The sequence below is a fragment of the Lepeophtheirus salmonis genome, chromosome 14 (genome assembly GCF_016086655.4).
Source record: "Lepeophtheirus salmonis chromosome 14, UVic_Lsal_1.4, whole genome shotgun sequence".
Classification (NCBI taxonomy): Eukaryota; Metazoa; Arthropoda; class Copepoda; order Siphonostomatoida; family Caligidae; genus Lepeophtheirus; species Lepeophtheirus salmonis.
This window is the reverse complement of record NC_052144.2, coordinates 4757613-4773353: the sequence shown is the minus strand read 5'-3', so window position 1 is coordinate 4773353 and position 15741 is coordinate 4757613. Positions and strand designations below refer to the sequence as shown.

Genomic DNA, 15741 nt, shown 5'->3' with positions numbered 1-15741 from the left:
AATGGAGAAAGATAACAGGTTATCGATAGTTTTTTCTTGCTCGTAATCGAAGGACAGCAAAGGTGATAATTGAGGCCACCAATCTCCCCAAGTTGATGGCCTATAGGTTCGTGAAAGTGATCTCTAACGGAATTGGAAGTTCTTAGTAGGGTAATAATGTGTTACTTGTGCAGAACTCAGACGCTTGCCATTCCTCCAAGGCGAATCAATTCTTCATATCTAAGAGGATCCCGTTTTTTGTCAAGCCTGAAATCTGACCCAGCAATAATTGAGTTTTGGAAATTATTATTGATTTCAATCTGTAGGACATCTTTCAAGAACAGGTCAAAAAACGTTTCTACAGCAGTGTTAGGTCCTTGAAGCCTAGCATCACCGAGAACTGCAGGATAATCCCATCTGATCTTATAATCAAGGAAGTAGAACGATTCAGGCTTTATGTATCACAATGTTTCTGTAAGCTTCAGGAGGATGTCACATCAAAAGAATAATTGGCAACAACTTAACAAAATTTCATTATATTTGACCAGTCTATAAATACTATCATTTACCGAGAATAAATTCTTACTATATATGCAAAGCTTGGTATATTATGGGCGACAATAACCATCATTTGTGCGTGTTTGGGTTAGTAGTAGGGTACATTGAGCAATCCACACCTTGCTCTTTCTAAGGATAATACACCTGCTAATTAATTAAATTAGAGCAAGGGAGTACATTTTTTGTCTGTAGCTATTCCCTTAACTCATACCCTGTGTACTTGATATTTAGTTACTATGTGACTCTACATTGTAAGAGTCCTTCTGTTCTCTGGACGTACTCTTAAAAAAAAGGAGCGATAAATAATACTACGAGGTATTAATATTATGAGATATTATTATATCTCTATGATTTATGTTGCATTTTCCAGGCATTTCTCTTACTTTACTTATTTTTGAAATGGACCTTTCCAAAATAAGTATTATTATTTTTTGGAGAGTCTTCTCTCTACCCTACGCCACCCTATTTCTCTTGCTAGCAAGCCCAATTTGAAGGGAGACAACCATCAAAATTAAATAATAATGAAATAGGGGAAGAAAAAAACCAGAACGATTTATTATTAAGAGTATTCTTTATTTTATTCTCGTCACTTTATCACTGATATTGTCATAGATATCTTAGTACTAAGGAATACACACACACATTATATTCCTATATTTCCATTAACAAAAGTCTTATTAATTTCTCCCTCCTTCACATCGACATATATATTATTATTGTTTAAAGCTTTCATCTTTCCATTTTACTTTTTATTTCTAATGCATAGTACACTATACATACTTGATCGTTAGGAGATGGGACCCACATATCTCTCCTAACTGTACATACATAGACTCAACGTATTACTCGTATTATGAAGAAAATAAATATATAAGACCACTGAGGTAAGAAAGCTTTACCGTTGATCCAGGTCCGTTAAAACCTCTTAAACATTGGGAAGGGAGTGGAAAAAAAACCCGTATATTTTGTAAAAGTTGTGACTTGCTAATCGACTCAAAAAGTTTTTTTTTTTTGACTTTTTGAAAAAAAAAAGGCGGGTAACATTTTCTATATAAAACAATTATTGAAGTTACAAAGAACCCCCTCCCACTTGTGGTGACGGCCCTGTGATCCCATTCTAATTTTTGTTTGATAGAAATGAACTGGTTCATGCTCCTCCGCCTTCTCTTGATTACTTCATCCCTTGATCTCCTCCCTGTAACCATGCCCAGACACACTTCCGCCTTTTGCTCACCCCTCATTGCATTTCTTTCGGAATTTAAAGAGGGCCATTATGCTGCTCTTACTCTCCTCTCTGATAGACCTTTACCCAATTATAAGCTACGAGAACTTGTATCCTGTCTTGATGCCATGGGTCGACCCTTGAATGTTCTCAATTTATACGAGTATCCCTTGCTGCTGATTGAGGAAATGGTTCAGATCTATGAGACTTTCATTATCTACGTTTTTGATGGTAATATTACCGCAAAGTTTTTTGAGCTAGAGGATGCTTCTACCTTTATAATCAATCCTTGGATGATGATCTCTTGGGCTGGAAACTACGATCTTGTTCCTAAGGATTTGGAGTCTGTCTATGAGCTTGTTCCCCATTTGACGGTTCAAACCAAGTTTTATCACTATTATGTTGATGAGGAGGAGAGAAGAGGCTGGATTGCTGAGGTGTATCGAATATTTCCAAAGGGATCCCTCAAGGTCCGTCCCCTCTTCACCATAAATAACTCGTCCCTAAAAATCATCGATAAAAGCTATATCTGGGCAAGAAGAAAGGATCTTGAGGGTCTTCATTTTCGAATTGGATACATTGGAAGCTCTAGTTTTTTCTCTGTAACTCCTGTGCGTATGTTTCCATGCCATATACCCAATTTTATTTACTCATATTTGCTTTTCATTTTAGGGAGGCACCCCAAAAGGGATATTCTACGATATATACAAGATCCTTAAAGCCAATCTAAACATTACCGAGACTTTTGTTGAGAGTGTGGATGGATTATATGGAGCTGATGAGAACACAGGATTGGTTGGTATGGCAAAAAGAGGAGAAATTGACTTTAGTATCTTGGATTTTGACATCACAGAGGAAAGGATAAAGTATGTGGATTTCACAGTAAGCATCTACGTGGATTACAAAATCTTCTATACTCTGAACTTTGGAAATACTCAATCCTGGGGCGCTTTTACCGGAGTTTTTAGCAATAAATTTTGGATTGCAACACTATTATGCAGTTTTCTCTTCATTCCGTTCCTTTGGCTCGTTTTTAAAGCTGTTGACGGAGAGCCTACCATTGAGATTGTTAACTCAGTTGCGACCCCGTTTCGAACAATGGGGGCTTTGGATACAACAGATAAGCCCCTAAAGACCCCTGGAAGGATTTTAGTGATAACTGTTTGTATTTTTGGATCCATGATTTACTGGGTTTACAATGCAGGGCTTACATCGGTCCTCACCGTGGACACATCCACGGCTCCCATCAATTCATTTTCCGATCTCCTCACAAGTAACGAATATCAATTGGTCATTCGCAGAGGTAGCGCATTGGAACAGGAATTAAAGGCAGCAACAGTCAATAGTAGTCCAGTTTTAAAGAAAGTCTACGATCGTTTCATCAAGGATAACCCCAAGGCCCTTGTGAGAAGTCTGAGAGAGGGAAAAGATTTACTCCTCAGTGGCTCTATGAGTGTACTCCTCTTCCCCAAGGTTGCATTACGGATTCAATATCCTAACCTAACGTGTTTATTTCACAAGAGTACAGGTATTGAATTCAAAGCGAATATAGGCTGGTTGGTAAAAAAGAACTTTTCCTATCTACCCCTTTTCAACTTCCAACTCTCACAGTATGCCCAAGCAGGAGTACTCAAGCGATTTTGGATCAAAAACAAAGGAGGAAAGCTTAATGTCTGCAGTAATGAGGACTTTAAGCCCATAGAAAACTCGAGTATCATTTCTGCTTATCTTATCCTTTCGATGGGGATAATTGTGGCTCTGGGTATCTTTCTATTTGAGTTTCTACATTTTCTTTTAATGAAGAAACTACAACAGAAAATATATTATAATGATAGGGCAAGGATGAAAAAGCCCATTGCTAAAAGATATTGAGAAGAGAGGAAAAAATTCCATAGTTTAAATCGATATCATATGTAAGGGGGGTTCATTAAGTTTTGAATTCTTGTTGCTTAATGAAGCAGAGAATAACAGTTGATAACATGTACATGAATTCAATAGGGATAAAAGTATTTTTTTCTTCATGTAGTATTCTTTGAAAATATAATAATTATTTAAAAGTACATTTAAGGACTAGCTATTTTTTTCATTCGCGTATAAGAAAATAATCTCTTTAGGGATGTTAAAAGTGTCAAAATCCTCACAAGCACAAAAACAACGCCTGAGAGAATGTCTTCACAAATAAGGTAACTCTGACTGAGATCACATTAAAGTAACAGCTAGAATGCTCTTAATATGTTTTCAAAATGAGAAATACGATCGTCGAAGCTAAACATCAAGTGGAAAAACGTAGACCACGTTCTATAATTTAAAAAAATGGAGTGTTCTTTGATTAACATCTCTATTAAGAAGGCAAGTTTTTCAAAGGGATGATAGAATTACATACGTTACGAGAAAAAATAATAGAGTCAACAGCAACGTCGTAGCTTTTATTCGTATCACGCAACTTTCCATACGAAAAGAAAGAGGAAAATGGGTTCAAAATCAGTTTGTAGTAGTTGGCCAATTTTCCCCAAATATAGGATGATTATTCAATCATTGTTAAGAATTGTTCACAGCTAAGAAGACCTAACTATAATTCAACCAATCAAAGTTCAAAACACTGATTACGGGAAAGGAAGCAAAACATCGACAGCTGACAACTAAATGCACTCTATATATTTGTGTGTGTTAGGTAACACCGTGCTGTGATATCTCCAAAAAAAAAGGACATATTTTAGGGGAAACATTTCTTGTAGTACCTAAAGAAATCTACTCAAAAAACAAAATCTGAAATCTTAGCAGAGCCCTGATTTTGTATAATCAAGTATTTTAAAAATCCACAACTGTTTACAAAATATTAAATTTTTTCAAATATTAAATATTTTGGAAAAAATCTCAAAAAATAAATTTTTTCAAATATTAAATATTTTGGAAAAAATATCAAAAAATAAATTTTTAGTAAAAAAAATTAAAATTAAATTTCTATTATTAATTTTTTTTTTGCAAAAAAATTTCAAAAATTCACAACTGTACCCAAAAAATTAAATTTCAAATAGATATTTTTTTGGAAAAAATTTCAAATATACAATTAAAAATATCAAATTTTTTGAGAAAATATTCAAAGATCATATTTTCTAGTAAAAAGCAAAAACTCCCTAATTTTTGGGGAAGGCTACAGCCCTTGCAACTAACCCCCTGCGGACGCTCCTGAGTGCTCTAAATTATATTTATTAACCTTTTTTTTGGAGGTTGCAACTTGTCAATCTACTTACACATGTTACAATTTGTACAAAATCGTGTCTTGTACATACACAATGTATATGTAATAACTAATAAATTATATACTTATAATAGGAAAATAATACTCCACCGCCGTAGCTACTGAGGCACTAAGGGGCCACGCCCTCCAAAACGACGGTGGTGTCCCTCTTCCTGCAGAAAAATGAACACAATTTAACTTGTATAAAATATTAAAATTGCAAGAACATACTAAATTATTTTGCTTACACAAGCCTTTATTTTTAAATGTACCCTTCAGACCTCTGGGTAATGTGGGTAATGGCATTGCTAGACCATTTTTTGAGGGATTTTTGAGCCCCCCTTTAAAAGTTTCTCAAACCCATACCATACCCCGCCCCCCAATTTTTTATTATATCTTATATATATTTATAAGCCTATTTTTGGTGTTATCCAAAATGAATGAATAGATCAGTCTGAAATTTAGTAAGTAGACCTATAAAATAATCAAACATGTTCCTTTGATATTTTTTTGGGTATCCAAGCTCATCAAGAGCTGTTTTTGACTAAAAATTAAACCATATTTTCCTTTTGTTCTCCCTTTGTATCTTTCTATATCCCTCACTCTGTCTCTTAACTCCTGCCTTCCTTCTTTGTTTCTATTCCCCTCTACTTTGCCCTGCAACGAAGGTACCCTCTCCTCGTATATATATTTAATAAACCTATTTATATGAGTAATTATATAAAAAGGTCGATAATTTATGGGTTAACCCTCCTAAGGATGAAAAATAGCAATGCCCCTTCTGAGGGATATAACCTTCAAAGATGATTTCATATTTTTGTGGGTTTTATAAAAAAGGCATAAATAAGAAAATTGTTTGTCCTCCTACCCGCTAGAATTTGGAGTACACGCACCTGAATAGAGGCAGATCCGGGCATAATGTAGAAACAAATACCAGTTTTGATATTAGAAGATAAAATTATCGATCGTTCTTTCTTGTTCATTCTTTAATGGCTAGTGAGATGTGTTAACACATCGACACTCTGAATAAAGAATCCCCGCCAAAAAACAAATGCATAATAAAATATATATTTTATAGAACTTTCCTTGCACTAATCCCCCAGGAGAATGTTAAAGATTCTACTCTCTTTAGCAGTGATACATTTTATCACCCCAAAATCATATACCTGATTTTGACATGGCTCTTAATTCAAGTGTACCATGCATCTTCTCCAAAAATCCCACCCCTAGATATGAGTTGGATTACGTAGTTCTTATGCGTACTCTTAATAGATTCTTCATCTAAAATTATTGACCTTTCTTTGTTGGTTACAACTTGTACAATTTCCTTTTACAAGTTACCATATATATTTAATTACATAATTACATACTCATAATAATAACAATATGGATGATGCGAGATATAGAATAACTACTAATAACTAAGGAACCCAGAACACACCAAGGAACTAAGCCTTCATTAGGCTAGATAGAAATGAAAGGCGTAGGACGCAGAGGGAAAACTTAATTCATCCCATTAAAGAAAACGATAAAACAAAGAAGAAGAAGCGTCTTTTCATGTCCTTTGTCCTGCTTTTTGCTTCATTAATTTATTTTTTATTTTTGTTGTTGTGCTATGAAAATGATTATAATTTGAATGACTTGAGAGATCAGGAGTAGTAGAGTTATTTTTTTTATATCCTCTTCAAAAAGGGGAAAAAGTACAAAATAATTCAATTTCCTTCTCAAATCAAACTATATCCGGACCTTTTTAACAAGTTTTTATTCAGTTAGTATACTACGAACAAATATACATAAATCACTTACCTATGAATACATAAGTTTAAAAAAGTATGCAGTTCCTAAAACTTAATTTATTTTTTCATAGGTTAGGTACTTCTCTTGTTGTTGTTGTTATTATTATTGATGTGCCAGTACATTACCCTTCTTATACCTTCTTTCGTTCATAAATAAACATTTCACTTTTTGTTAACTTGTCTCTATAAATCCTTCGAAAATGTCAAAATAATATAGTTACACAAAAAACTTTCTTTCTTAAATGTTTCTACATATAAATCGACTTTGGATAAATACTGTAAATTTTCATTAGACGTTTGCTCTAACCTACATACATGCATACATAGATATATACATACTTCCTGATGGTTCCTTCGATAATAGGTACATATTACATGGCTATGATAAAACCATAGATCATCCGCTTAATGAATTGAAGAACCATAGCTAGATATATGTCTTGCTCTCCTAGGCAAACACACTCTAAGTCAAATTCTATACCAAATAGTTGGCCCGTCTAAAAAGTTTCAGACCTCACCATGAAGATGACAGCACTCGTAAATAAAAGCTAGTCACATCTAAAGAGACTAAAAAGGAAAGAGAAACAAGAGGGTTGAAGTAAACAGTAAATAAAAACTATGTAGATGAATCATGTTCAGGATTAATTTAACATCGATCAAAAAATATGGAATATAAATACCCTTCGTAGATGATTAGAGTTATGTAATTTTGTTTTAAAATAACTTTTATAATATTTTCGAGCATAATTATGATTAAGACACTATGCACTATGGATTTTAATTAATAGTTTATGTTTCTGCTTTATTCTAAAGAAAAATACACAACCCTGTCCGAAACGTTGACTAGTATTAAATTACATGAGATGAATCTTAGTCAAAAGACGTGATCACAATCAACTGCGCAAGAGATGAAAATAGCGCATATACTAAATTTTAAACGAATCAGAATTAGAGATAAGAAAAAACATTCTTGTTTGATATACATGACGCCTCTTTCCCTTAGAGTATATTTAGTCACATCTATCAAGCAGGTGATGACAGTTACTTAGCAGAGTTTCAGACATTTTGGACGCGCAGTTGTTTTGTAAAAGTGGTTTGAGTGAGTTGATGTGATTGTTATTGGAGAGTGCGATTAAATAGATATTTGAGCACAAACTATATAATTAGAGCCTTATTTCTAAATTAGACATCCTTTCAAATTTATCTCCATTCTTACTTTTACAAGATTATTAGTAGGGATGTATCGATACCAAAACTTAAGCCGATTCATATACCAACTTTAGGGACGATTCCGATACTAATTCTTTATTATTTATAAAGAAATTATATTAACAAATAACAAAATGATTTACTTTTTGAATGTTTAACTTTCTACTCATTTGGGTTATGCAAGAAAATACATAAATATATAAATCAAAATCAAGTTTAATATCACTTGTAAGTAATTTTAAATTTAAATTTATAAAAGTTAATTCTTCTCTGTTCTCAGGAATTCAATTTATATATAGGGTTGTCCACCATATATTACTTGCATAATTAAACAGTCTTTTCACTTTTAATGATGAAGGTGGGCATGATAACTATGTATTTACAAGCTATTTCCTAGCATCTTTGTTTGGTGAAATATGTTTGTATATAATAACAAATTATTTTAATAGACCAAAATGAAATGGCAGCATTAATTAATAGTTGGTGATTAAAATAGTATTGTGTCGACTTGAGTTAATTGAGTGGTGTCATACCCAGTCGATTCCGATCGATTTGGATTGATAAATTATTAAAAAAGAGGAAAAAACATTAAGTAGCAATGGCCTATTGCCCACTGCCCATTTATCAAATTGTTGGATAATGTTTATGTACGTGGACAACAGATGGCTAATTGAATTGTTCTGTATTATTATCATGCGTTATTTATCTACTTTTTCTCGCACAATTTGGCGATTTTTTTTTCTTTCTGAGCACACATAAGCATATATTTTTTTTAGTAGTAGTTCGATACAAAACCGTGGTAACCATGATATTTCTATTTTGGTCTTATAAGAAGAATTTTATTAAAAATTCTGATTGATTAGATAATTACTCGGACAGCAAGACCACGAAACTCAAAACATTTGATGAGGTTTAGTGATACAAATCAAGTCAACTCTATAAATGTTTATAAAGTTGGCTCAATTTTTTTTTTCAAATTTGAAAATCATAGACTCGATTTGATTGAAGTCGACACAACTTATATTAAATTAAAATAACTGATTAAATCAAATGTAATACGACGTAGAAATTGTACAATTAGCTTTAATTGGAAGTTATGACTAGTGCACGCGGAGCGCGTGTATTAGCGTTTTTTAAAATGTACAAGAAAGTTTTTTTATACATACACAAATTTAGAAAAGTGACAAAATACGTTTTTAAAGTTTGACAATTAATTTTTTTTTGAGACACAAATTTGAAGAAAAAAATAGAAGCACATGAAATTTTTTAGAAATGACAAATTTTTGAAAAGGGAATATTGTTCATTTCAAAATTGTGAGAACAACATTTAAATCACAAAAAAGTTTTCATTTCAACTAATTGAACTATAATTTATATATATTTTAGTTCTTGTAGTGCAGAAATTGCAACTGAACAAATACAGCTGTACAGCAGACAATATTATCAAAAGAGCATTGCAGTTCTTGATTTTTTTTTTTAGAAAATCCTGTTCCCATTTGGTTCTTTCGAGGATTTTTTTTTCTTCACATAGAAAGCCCAAAGCATATTATATATATATACGTGTGTATTTCAAAGTATTGATATGCCTTCAAGAAATAAAATCTATGAGAGGCGAGTGGGAGGTTATAGACATTTTTTTAAACCAAGAAATACAACACATAGTTCCCCCTTTCTACTCTGATATTTTGTACACCTCAAAAGGAATGTAATATTATTAAGAGTAACATTTCATAAGGAAGGGAAATCAATTACAGTTATTTTAGCCAAAGGCTCGTATTATAACCTTTTTTCGTCCTTTTTATTCAACATTGTTATACTATTTCATGATTTTGAAAAAAAGAAAGAAAAAAGAATAGATATTCCGTCAATATTAGAAACACAAGAAAAAGTTTCGCCTCATTTATTTGACAAAATAATAAAACATAATTGTTACATCAGTAGGTTTGTCCGGGACATTAATAAACTAAAATTAATTAAGAATTCTTCTGCTTAATATATGTAAAACAAAAAATAAAGACTGAAATTTTTTAAGAATATTTCTCGTTGTATGTTGATGCTAGTTATGTATCTTTACGCCTTGTTTATATAAGGAGATATAGTAGGTTGGACGGCCTCGCCCGCGACATTAAGAAATTAAAATTATTTCTGAACTCTTTTGCTTTTTTAAAATAGAAGATTTTAAGGTTCAGAGAAGAAAAAATATTCAAGTATCGTTCGCTTATCTTTTATGTAACGTTTTAGGGACGTCCGCATGATTGGTTTTTGAGCTTTAAATATACATAGCCATTCACTCAAAATTAATTTTTTTTGGAAAGAAAATTTCAAATATTATTTTTTTTTATATTTTTTTTTTTCAAAAATCCATGGACACTCAAAGAAAAAAGAGAATCCTTGGAAATAAAAGTAAAAAATGAAATTTCAAATAATATATTTTTGAAAAAATATTCAAAAATCCACAGCTATTCACAAAAGCTAAATTTATTGGAAAAAAATTTCAAAAATTTAATTATAATTTTTAAATTTTTTGGAATTTTTTTCCAAAAATTCATAGTTATTTTCAATAAATGAATTTTCTTAACTAAAAATTTCCAAACCCCATAGTTTTTTACCAAAAAATTCAAATGTAAAATTTTTTGCTTTGCTGAATAATTTGCCCAAATGACAAAAAACAATACCTAGTAAAATGCAAGAAATCTTGTTTTTGGGGAGGGGGGTTTGTAAAATATTTTTTGAATAATGCTACTTTAAGCCCAATTTTTTTTTTCATAACCATTATTATTATATACCTACTTCTCCAATTAACAAAGATTTTTTTTTGTATGAATGCGAGTAGAAGGCAGGAGACAGACAATTTAGTAATTTTGACCTTTGTTAATATCAGCTGTCTGTTTTTTTAATCAAACCCATATTCACACTGAATTTATCGTATTTAAAGAATATTCCATTCTTTTTTCAGAAGAGTATTGAATTATTTTTTTTATATATCTGATTTATTCTGTTCATATATATGTGAGAAATACATTGAGGCCACAAGAAACATAAATGATTAAGCAAAGATTTCAACTGACAAAACGGGTAAAATATGATGTCATACTTGTTCCTTTTCCTACCTTCACAACCGGTCATTCCAACTAGGGAAATGGTATTCAACGAAGATGGTATAATAATTAGTTAACAAATTAACTTTATACCCCGAGATAAAATAAAAAACTGTAATACATATGAGTAGAGATGGTTTTTTTGTAAGAGCAGGAAGAGAAGGCTGGAGTTAGACATATGATACACGCGAATTAAGCCTTTTGTTAATATCAGCTGCCTGTTTTATGATTTTGGAGGGGGAAAATGAATCCCTGCGATAAATAGGGTAACCTTCTCATGTTTAAAGTAGCATTAGTTCAGAGAAAATATTATAATTATATTTAAATTCATATATATTTATTTCATTATGCATTTTTAAATCAATTTCACCAAAGATAGGTGATAATTTTTCTTTTAGAGGTAAATGAATGCTTCCCACGACATTTAAAAAAAACTACCTTCGTATCAACTGTTTTTTTTAGACACATCCCCTCTTTAACGATTAGTATGGAAAAGGGAAATGTTGTATGTGATGCCCATAACATGTCCTGCCGGCATGTACAAATAAAATAACCCGTAAATGAATGTGGTAATCCTGATAATTTGATGAATATTTGGGAGGGAGAACTGCTTAGTTGTCATGACGTTTAAACTGATGAGCTACAAGTAGTTGTGAGAAGAAAGAAATAAACACGAATCTCTCTCCGTATAGGGAAAGTACATATAACCTGGAATTACTCCGGCGTCGATCCTCAATTCTACTTCAAGTCCAACGAGGACTTGCATTCATAACTCCCAATCAATCTCTTTTTCTTACTCTCCTCTCCCACTTTCATGAGCAGCTGCACTAGTTATTACTATAACATTATATGTTCCCTTATCAAGAACAAAAAATAATAGGTGGCTTTTGATGGAGCAACGGCCGTAGTTCTACTTTACCTGTTGCTACAACAAAAATGTAACTTATAACTATAGCAGCTTTGGAATATAAAAATCCTGTTTAAATTGCCAAATAGACAAATTAGCTCACGACATATTTTATACACCTCTGGAGATGTCTTATTACGTGTTGACCTTGTCTTTTTGTATAATTATTTATTAATTTAGGAATAATTTATCATAAAGAGCAGTGAGTCCCAACCTTTTTATCACTGTGGAGTTGGAAGGGGGCAATTATTTTGATCTATGATATTTTTCTAATAAGTTATCGTTTAGGTAACACATTTTTTTTTTTTTTTAAATTCTAGAAAATAATTTTCCTTTCTAGATAATCTTGACAAGCCATGGTAAGGGGAATCACTGCTCTTCAATCAACAAAGTTTAGTATGGGTTTCTCCAAAATATCTTTAAGATTAATAATTTTTTATTTGGTTGATCAGGAGGGACACAGGGAGTGGGCTGAAGGGGGTATAGCCCCCCCCCCCATATTAAAAAAAAATATTTTTCAAACTTTTGTTACAAAAAATGTAATATTTGAAATTGTTTTCATAAAAAATTGATTTTTTGTCAATAGTTGTGAATTTTTGAAATTTTTGTCAATATCTATGGATTTCTGAAATTTTTTTCAAAAAATTATAAAAACCAAACCCCACCCCACTCCCAATGTATAATCCTGGAGACGCCTCTGTTGATGCTTAAAGTATCTTATCTAATAATTACTAACCATTATTAAAGTTTAGCAGCAAAATTAAAGTTTCATATTTTACAAAATATCCGAGAGAAGGTTGCGTTAGTATCTGTAGGGAAGTAACACCACTAGTTATTTTATCCAATCACAACCTTTATTGTCAAAATGGAAGGGAAAAATTTAAAAAAAAACATCAACAGATGGTACCTAATCTTCCGTATTTTCCTTGTTGCCAATTGATAGTCTTACAAACAACAGATTTAGAAATGAACAAATTTTAAATGAAGGTCCTTAGTAATATTAAATAAGTATATAATCCAAATCCTGCAAAATACCATTTTTGAGATCATAATACTACTTTAAAAAGTTACATGAGTCAAATTATAAAAATGAATGAACACAGCTGAAAAGAACATACGGTAGATCTTTGTTTATTTAAAAAAGGAGACGTGTTACTGAGGGTAATAAACAGTGATGTAAATTGTTTGTATTTTTTTAGCTGGACCGGTTTTTTTTTGGTAATCTAAAAAATGAATTTTCTTTTCCTCAGTATTTGTCATTATTATTTCGTACCTGAGTAACCTTGTTGATTTTCGGTTTTTATTATTTTTTAACATGCCCATTATACTCGTACACATGATTTTAATGACTAGTAATTTTTTTAAAAAATCCAAATTGTCGAATAAGAGAGGTTGCATTAATATAAAAGAAACAAAGGAAATAGTTCCGCCTCTTTTATTTGACAAAAAATAATGATGTATGTAAAATATAATAATTATTATAAAATAATAAAAGATTCAAAATGGTGGGCTTTTATTTTCTGTCTTGGCCGTAAAATTATATGCACATAAATATTAAGAGACACGGTAGGGTAAGCTTAGAAATAACAAAAGAAACTCATAAAAATAGAGAAAGCAAGGTAGGTAAAAACAGGCAATAAAGCAAATTATATTAGAATCGTATATCATAATTAATGGAGGTCATGAAAAGGATCAGAAATATACTATATATAAATGCTAGTTAATTATCAAACTGCAAACTATTAGTTTGTAAGGGGCTTTTTTGAGTTTACTCCATTTTGGTTTGCTTATTGTATATATATTTATACATAAATGTATAGTATATATTATCTATCTAATGAACATTAATAAAACAACAATATCTCCCAAAAAAACTTTACTCATTAGAGAAGATAATTCTAATTCTAAACAGGGAGAATTCGTATATATTAATTTATTAGTAGGGGGGACATGGAATAATTGCAGCACAACACTTGTAATGCAATCAAACTTAAAGCTTGGCTAGTGCGCCATTTGGAATATTTCGCAGTAATGTTTGCATCGTATTTTTTCTTTAAATATTAGTTAGAAAAAATTAAAGGACTTGCTCTTTTGAGTATTAAAAGCAAACATTTTTGGAATCATTTATGTTTGAGGGTTGTAATGTTCTACTGAAGTTTGAGGATCCTTTGTAAAGGGCCAAAATTAAGGGACACCGAAAATGGCCTTCGTGCTCACATAAGTCAAATTTTATTCACAGTGTTGTTTTGGTAGGATAATTACCTTTACCTAAAATTACAAAAATCGGAAAGAACTTAATCAAAAATTTCCAAAAGGTGTATACATTTGACAAAGAATGCTCCAGCAACTTGTATTATTCGGTGTAAAGAGGGCCAGCGGCCGAGGAATATATTTTAGTTTGGGAGGCAAATTATATAATAGTAACGTAACGTCATCAGGTGTGTCGAAAATTAGAATAAACGGCTTGGTCATTGGGGTTTCCACAATATTTTAACACAAAAGTTTTTTGTAGTAAAATGCTATATTTTACAAATAACTCTTTCTCAACAAAAAACTTTTTTTTAAATTTTAGATTTGAAATTTTAAGAAAGAGACTAAATTTCATCTAATTTCATTTTTTTTTTTAACAGAGGAAAATTGATTTTTCCTCTCGAAAATTATCACAAGTGGGAGAAGGCAATGCCCCTTTGCCTTGATGGTTCTGGGCCACAGCATAGGGGCGGTGTTATGATTTTTCTTTTTGTTTGGGAGAGGGGGTTCATTAAATATTTAATTCAATTTTCCGAATAATATCTCATTTTTTAGACTTTAATGTAAGGTTTCTTTTTTAATATATACAATATAGTCTTTTTCATTTCCCCTCAATGTTATGAAAGGCCTTCTTAATAAATAATTTCGTCTAACGACTTTTTTTTAAAAGAAAATAATACTTTATTAAAAGGACTTTTTTTAAGGCTTAAAGGTCAAGCTATTTTTGAGTTCCTTTTATAAATACATTTACATAAGTTATATTAATTCTACTTGTAATTTGGGGATTTTTTTAAGAGTAAAATATGACTTTGAACGATAATATTTCCAAATTACTATCATCCCAGATATTTCAGACTGGTATCCTCAAAAATATTAATAAACCAATTTCAAATAAAAACAAAAAAAGATAAAATAAGTCGATTTTTTTTTTTGCATATCTATTTTCTATTAACTTTTCATGATTCTCATAATTATTTACGATAGTCACATTTCATTGGTTACAATCACAATATCGTCTTCTTTGAATCGGCAGAGGATAACCTGCAAGCTGTTAAAGGATCTCTATGCGATTATTATAGGTTATTAATATACTTGTGACTAGAAGGATGGCACAGTCGGTTATCCTCGCAAGTTGATTCATGCTAGTCAGTTCTCTGGATGTTTATCAAAATTTTAAAGTATGAAGAAAACTTGATGCGCTTAGATATAATTCAACAGCTCGCAGGCCATCCTCTGCCTGTTCAAAGAAGACGATATTGTGATTGTAACCAAGTTAATGTGACTATTTTAAATGATTATGAGAATCGTGAACATTTTGATTATGTAAGAGTTATTGCTCATAATATTGTATTTTGAATAGTTAATTCTTGTAAAGTTAAAATATGTTTATGTTTTTTTTTATTATCTCATGTTTATATTTGCTGTGAATTTAGATAACATATAAAAAACATAATATATGCAAAAAAAAAAAAATCAACTTACAT

At 31.3% G+C, this 15741-nt stretch overlaps 2 protein-coding genes across 2 annotated transcripts in view; one reads left to right on the top strand and one right to left on the bottom strand.

The window, feature by feature from the left end:
• The window catches only part of LOC121129784 (uncharacterized), a 67358-nt gene that overhangs the window by 13829 nt on the left and 37788 nt on the right, over nt 1-15741 (bottom strand). The window lies entirely within an intron of this gene.
• On the top strand, nt 1126-3818 carry LOC121129783 (glutamate receptor ionotropic, kainate 4-like). The gene is made up of 2 exons (XM_040725510.2): nt 1126-2370; nt 2432-3818. Exons 1-2 carry the CDS (start codon nt 1675-1677, stop codon nt 3629-3631), a joined length of 1896 nt encoding a protein of 631 aa, XP_040581444.1. The 5' UTR covers nt 1126-1674; the 3' UTR covers nt 3632-3818.

Excerpts from the sequence above, each read along its gene's own strand:
- LOC121129783 (XM_040725510.2), top strand. The coding sequence starts at position 1,675 with ATGAACTGGTTCATGCTCCTCCGCCTTCTCTTGATTACTTCATCCCTT. Across the intron at positions 2,371-2,431 it reads GTTTTTTCTCTGTAACTCCT|GGAGGCACCCCAAAAGGGAT; the intron begins GTGCGTATGTTT and ends TTTTCATTTTAG.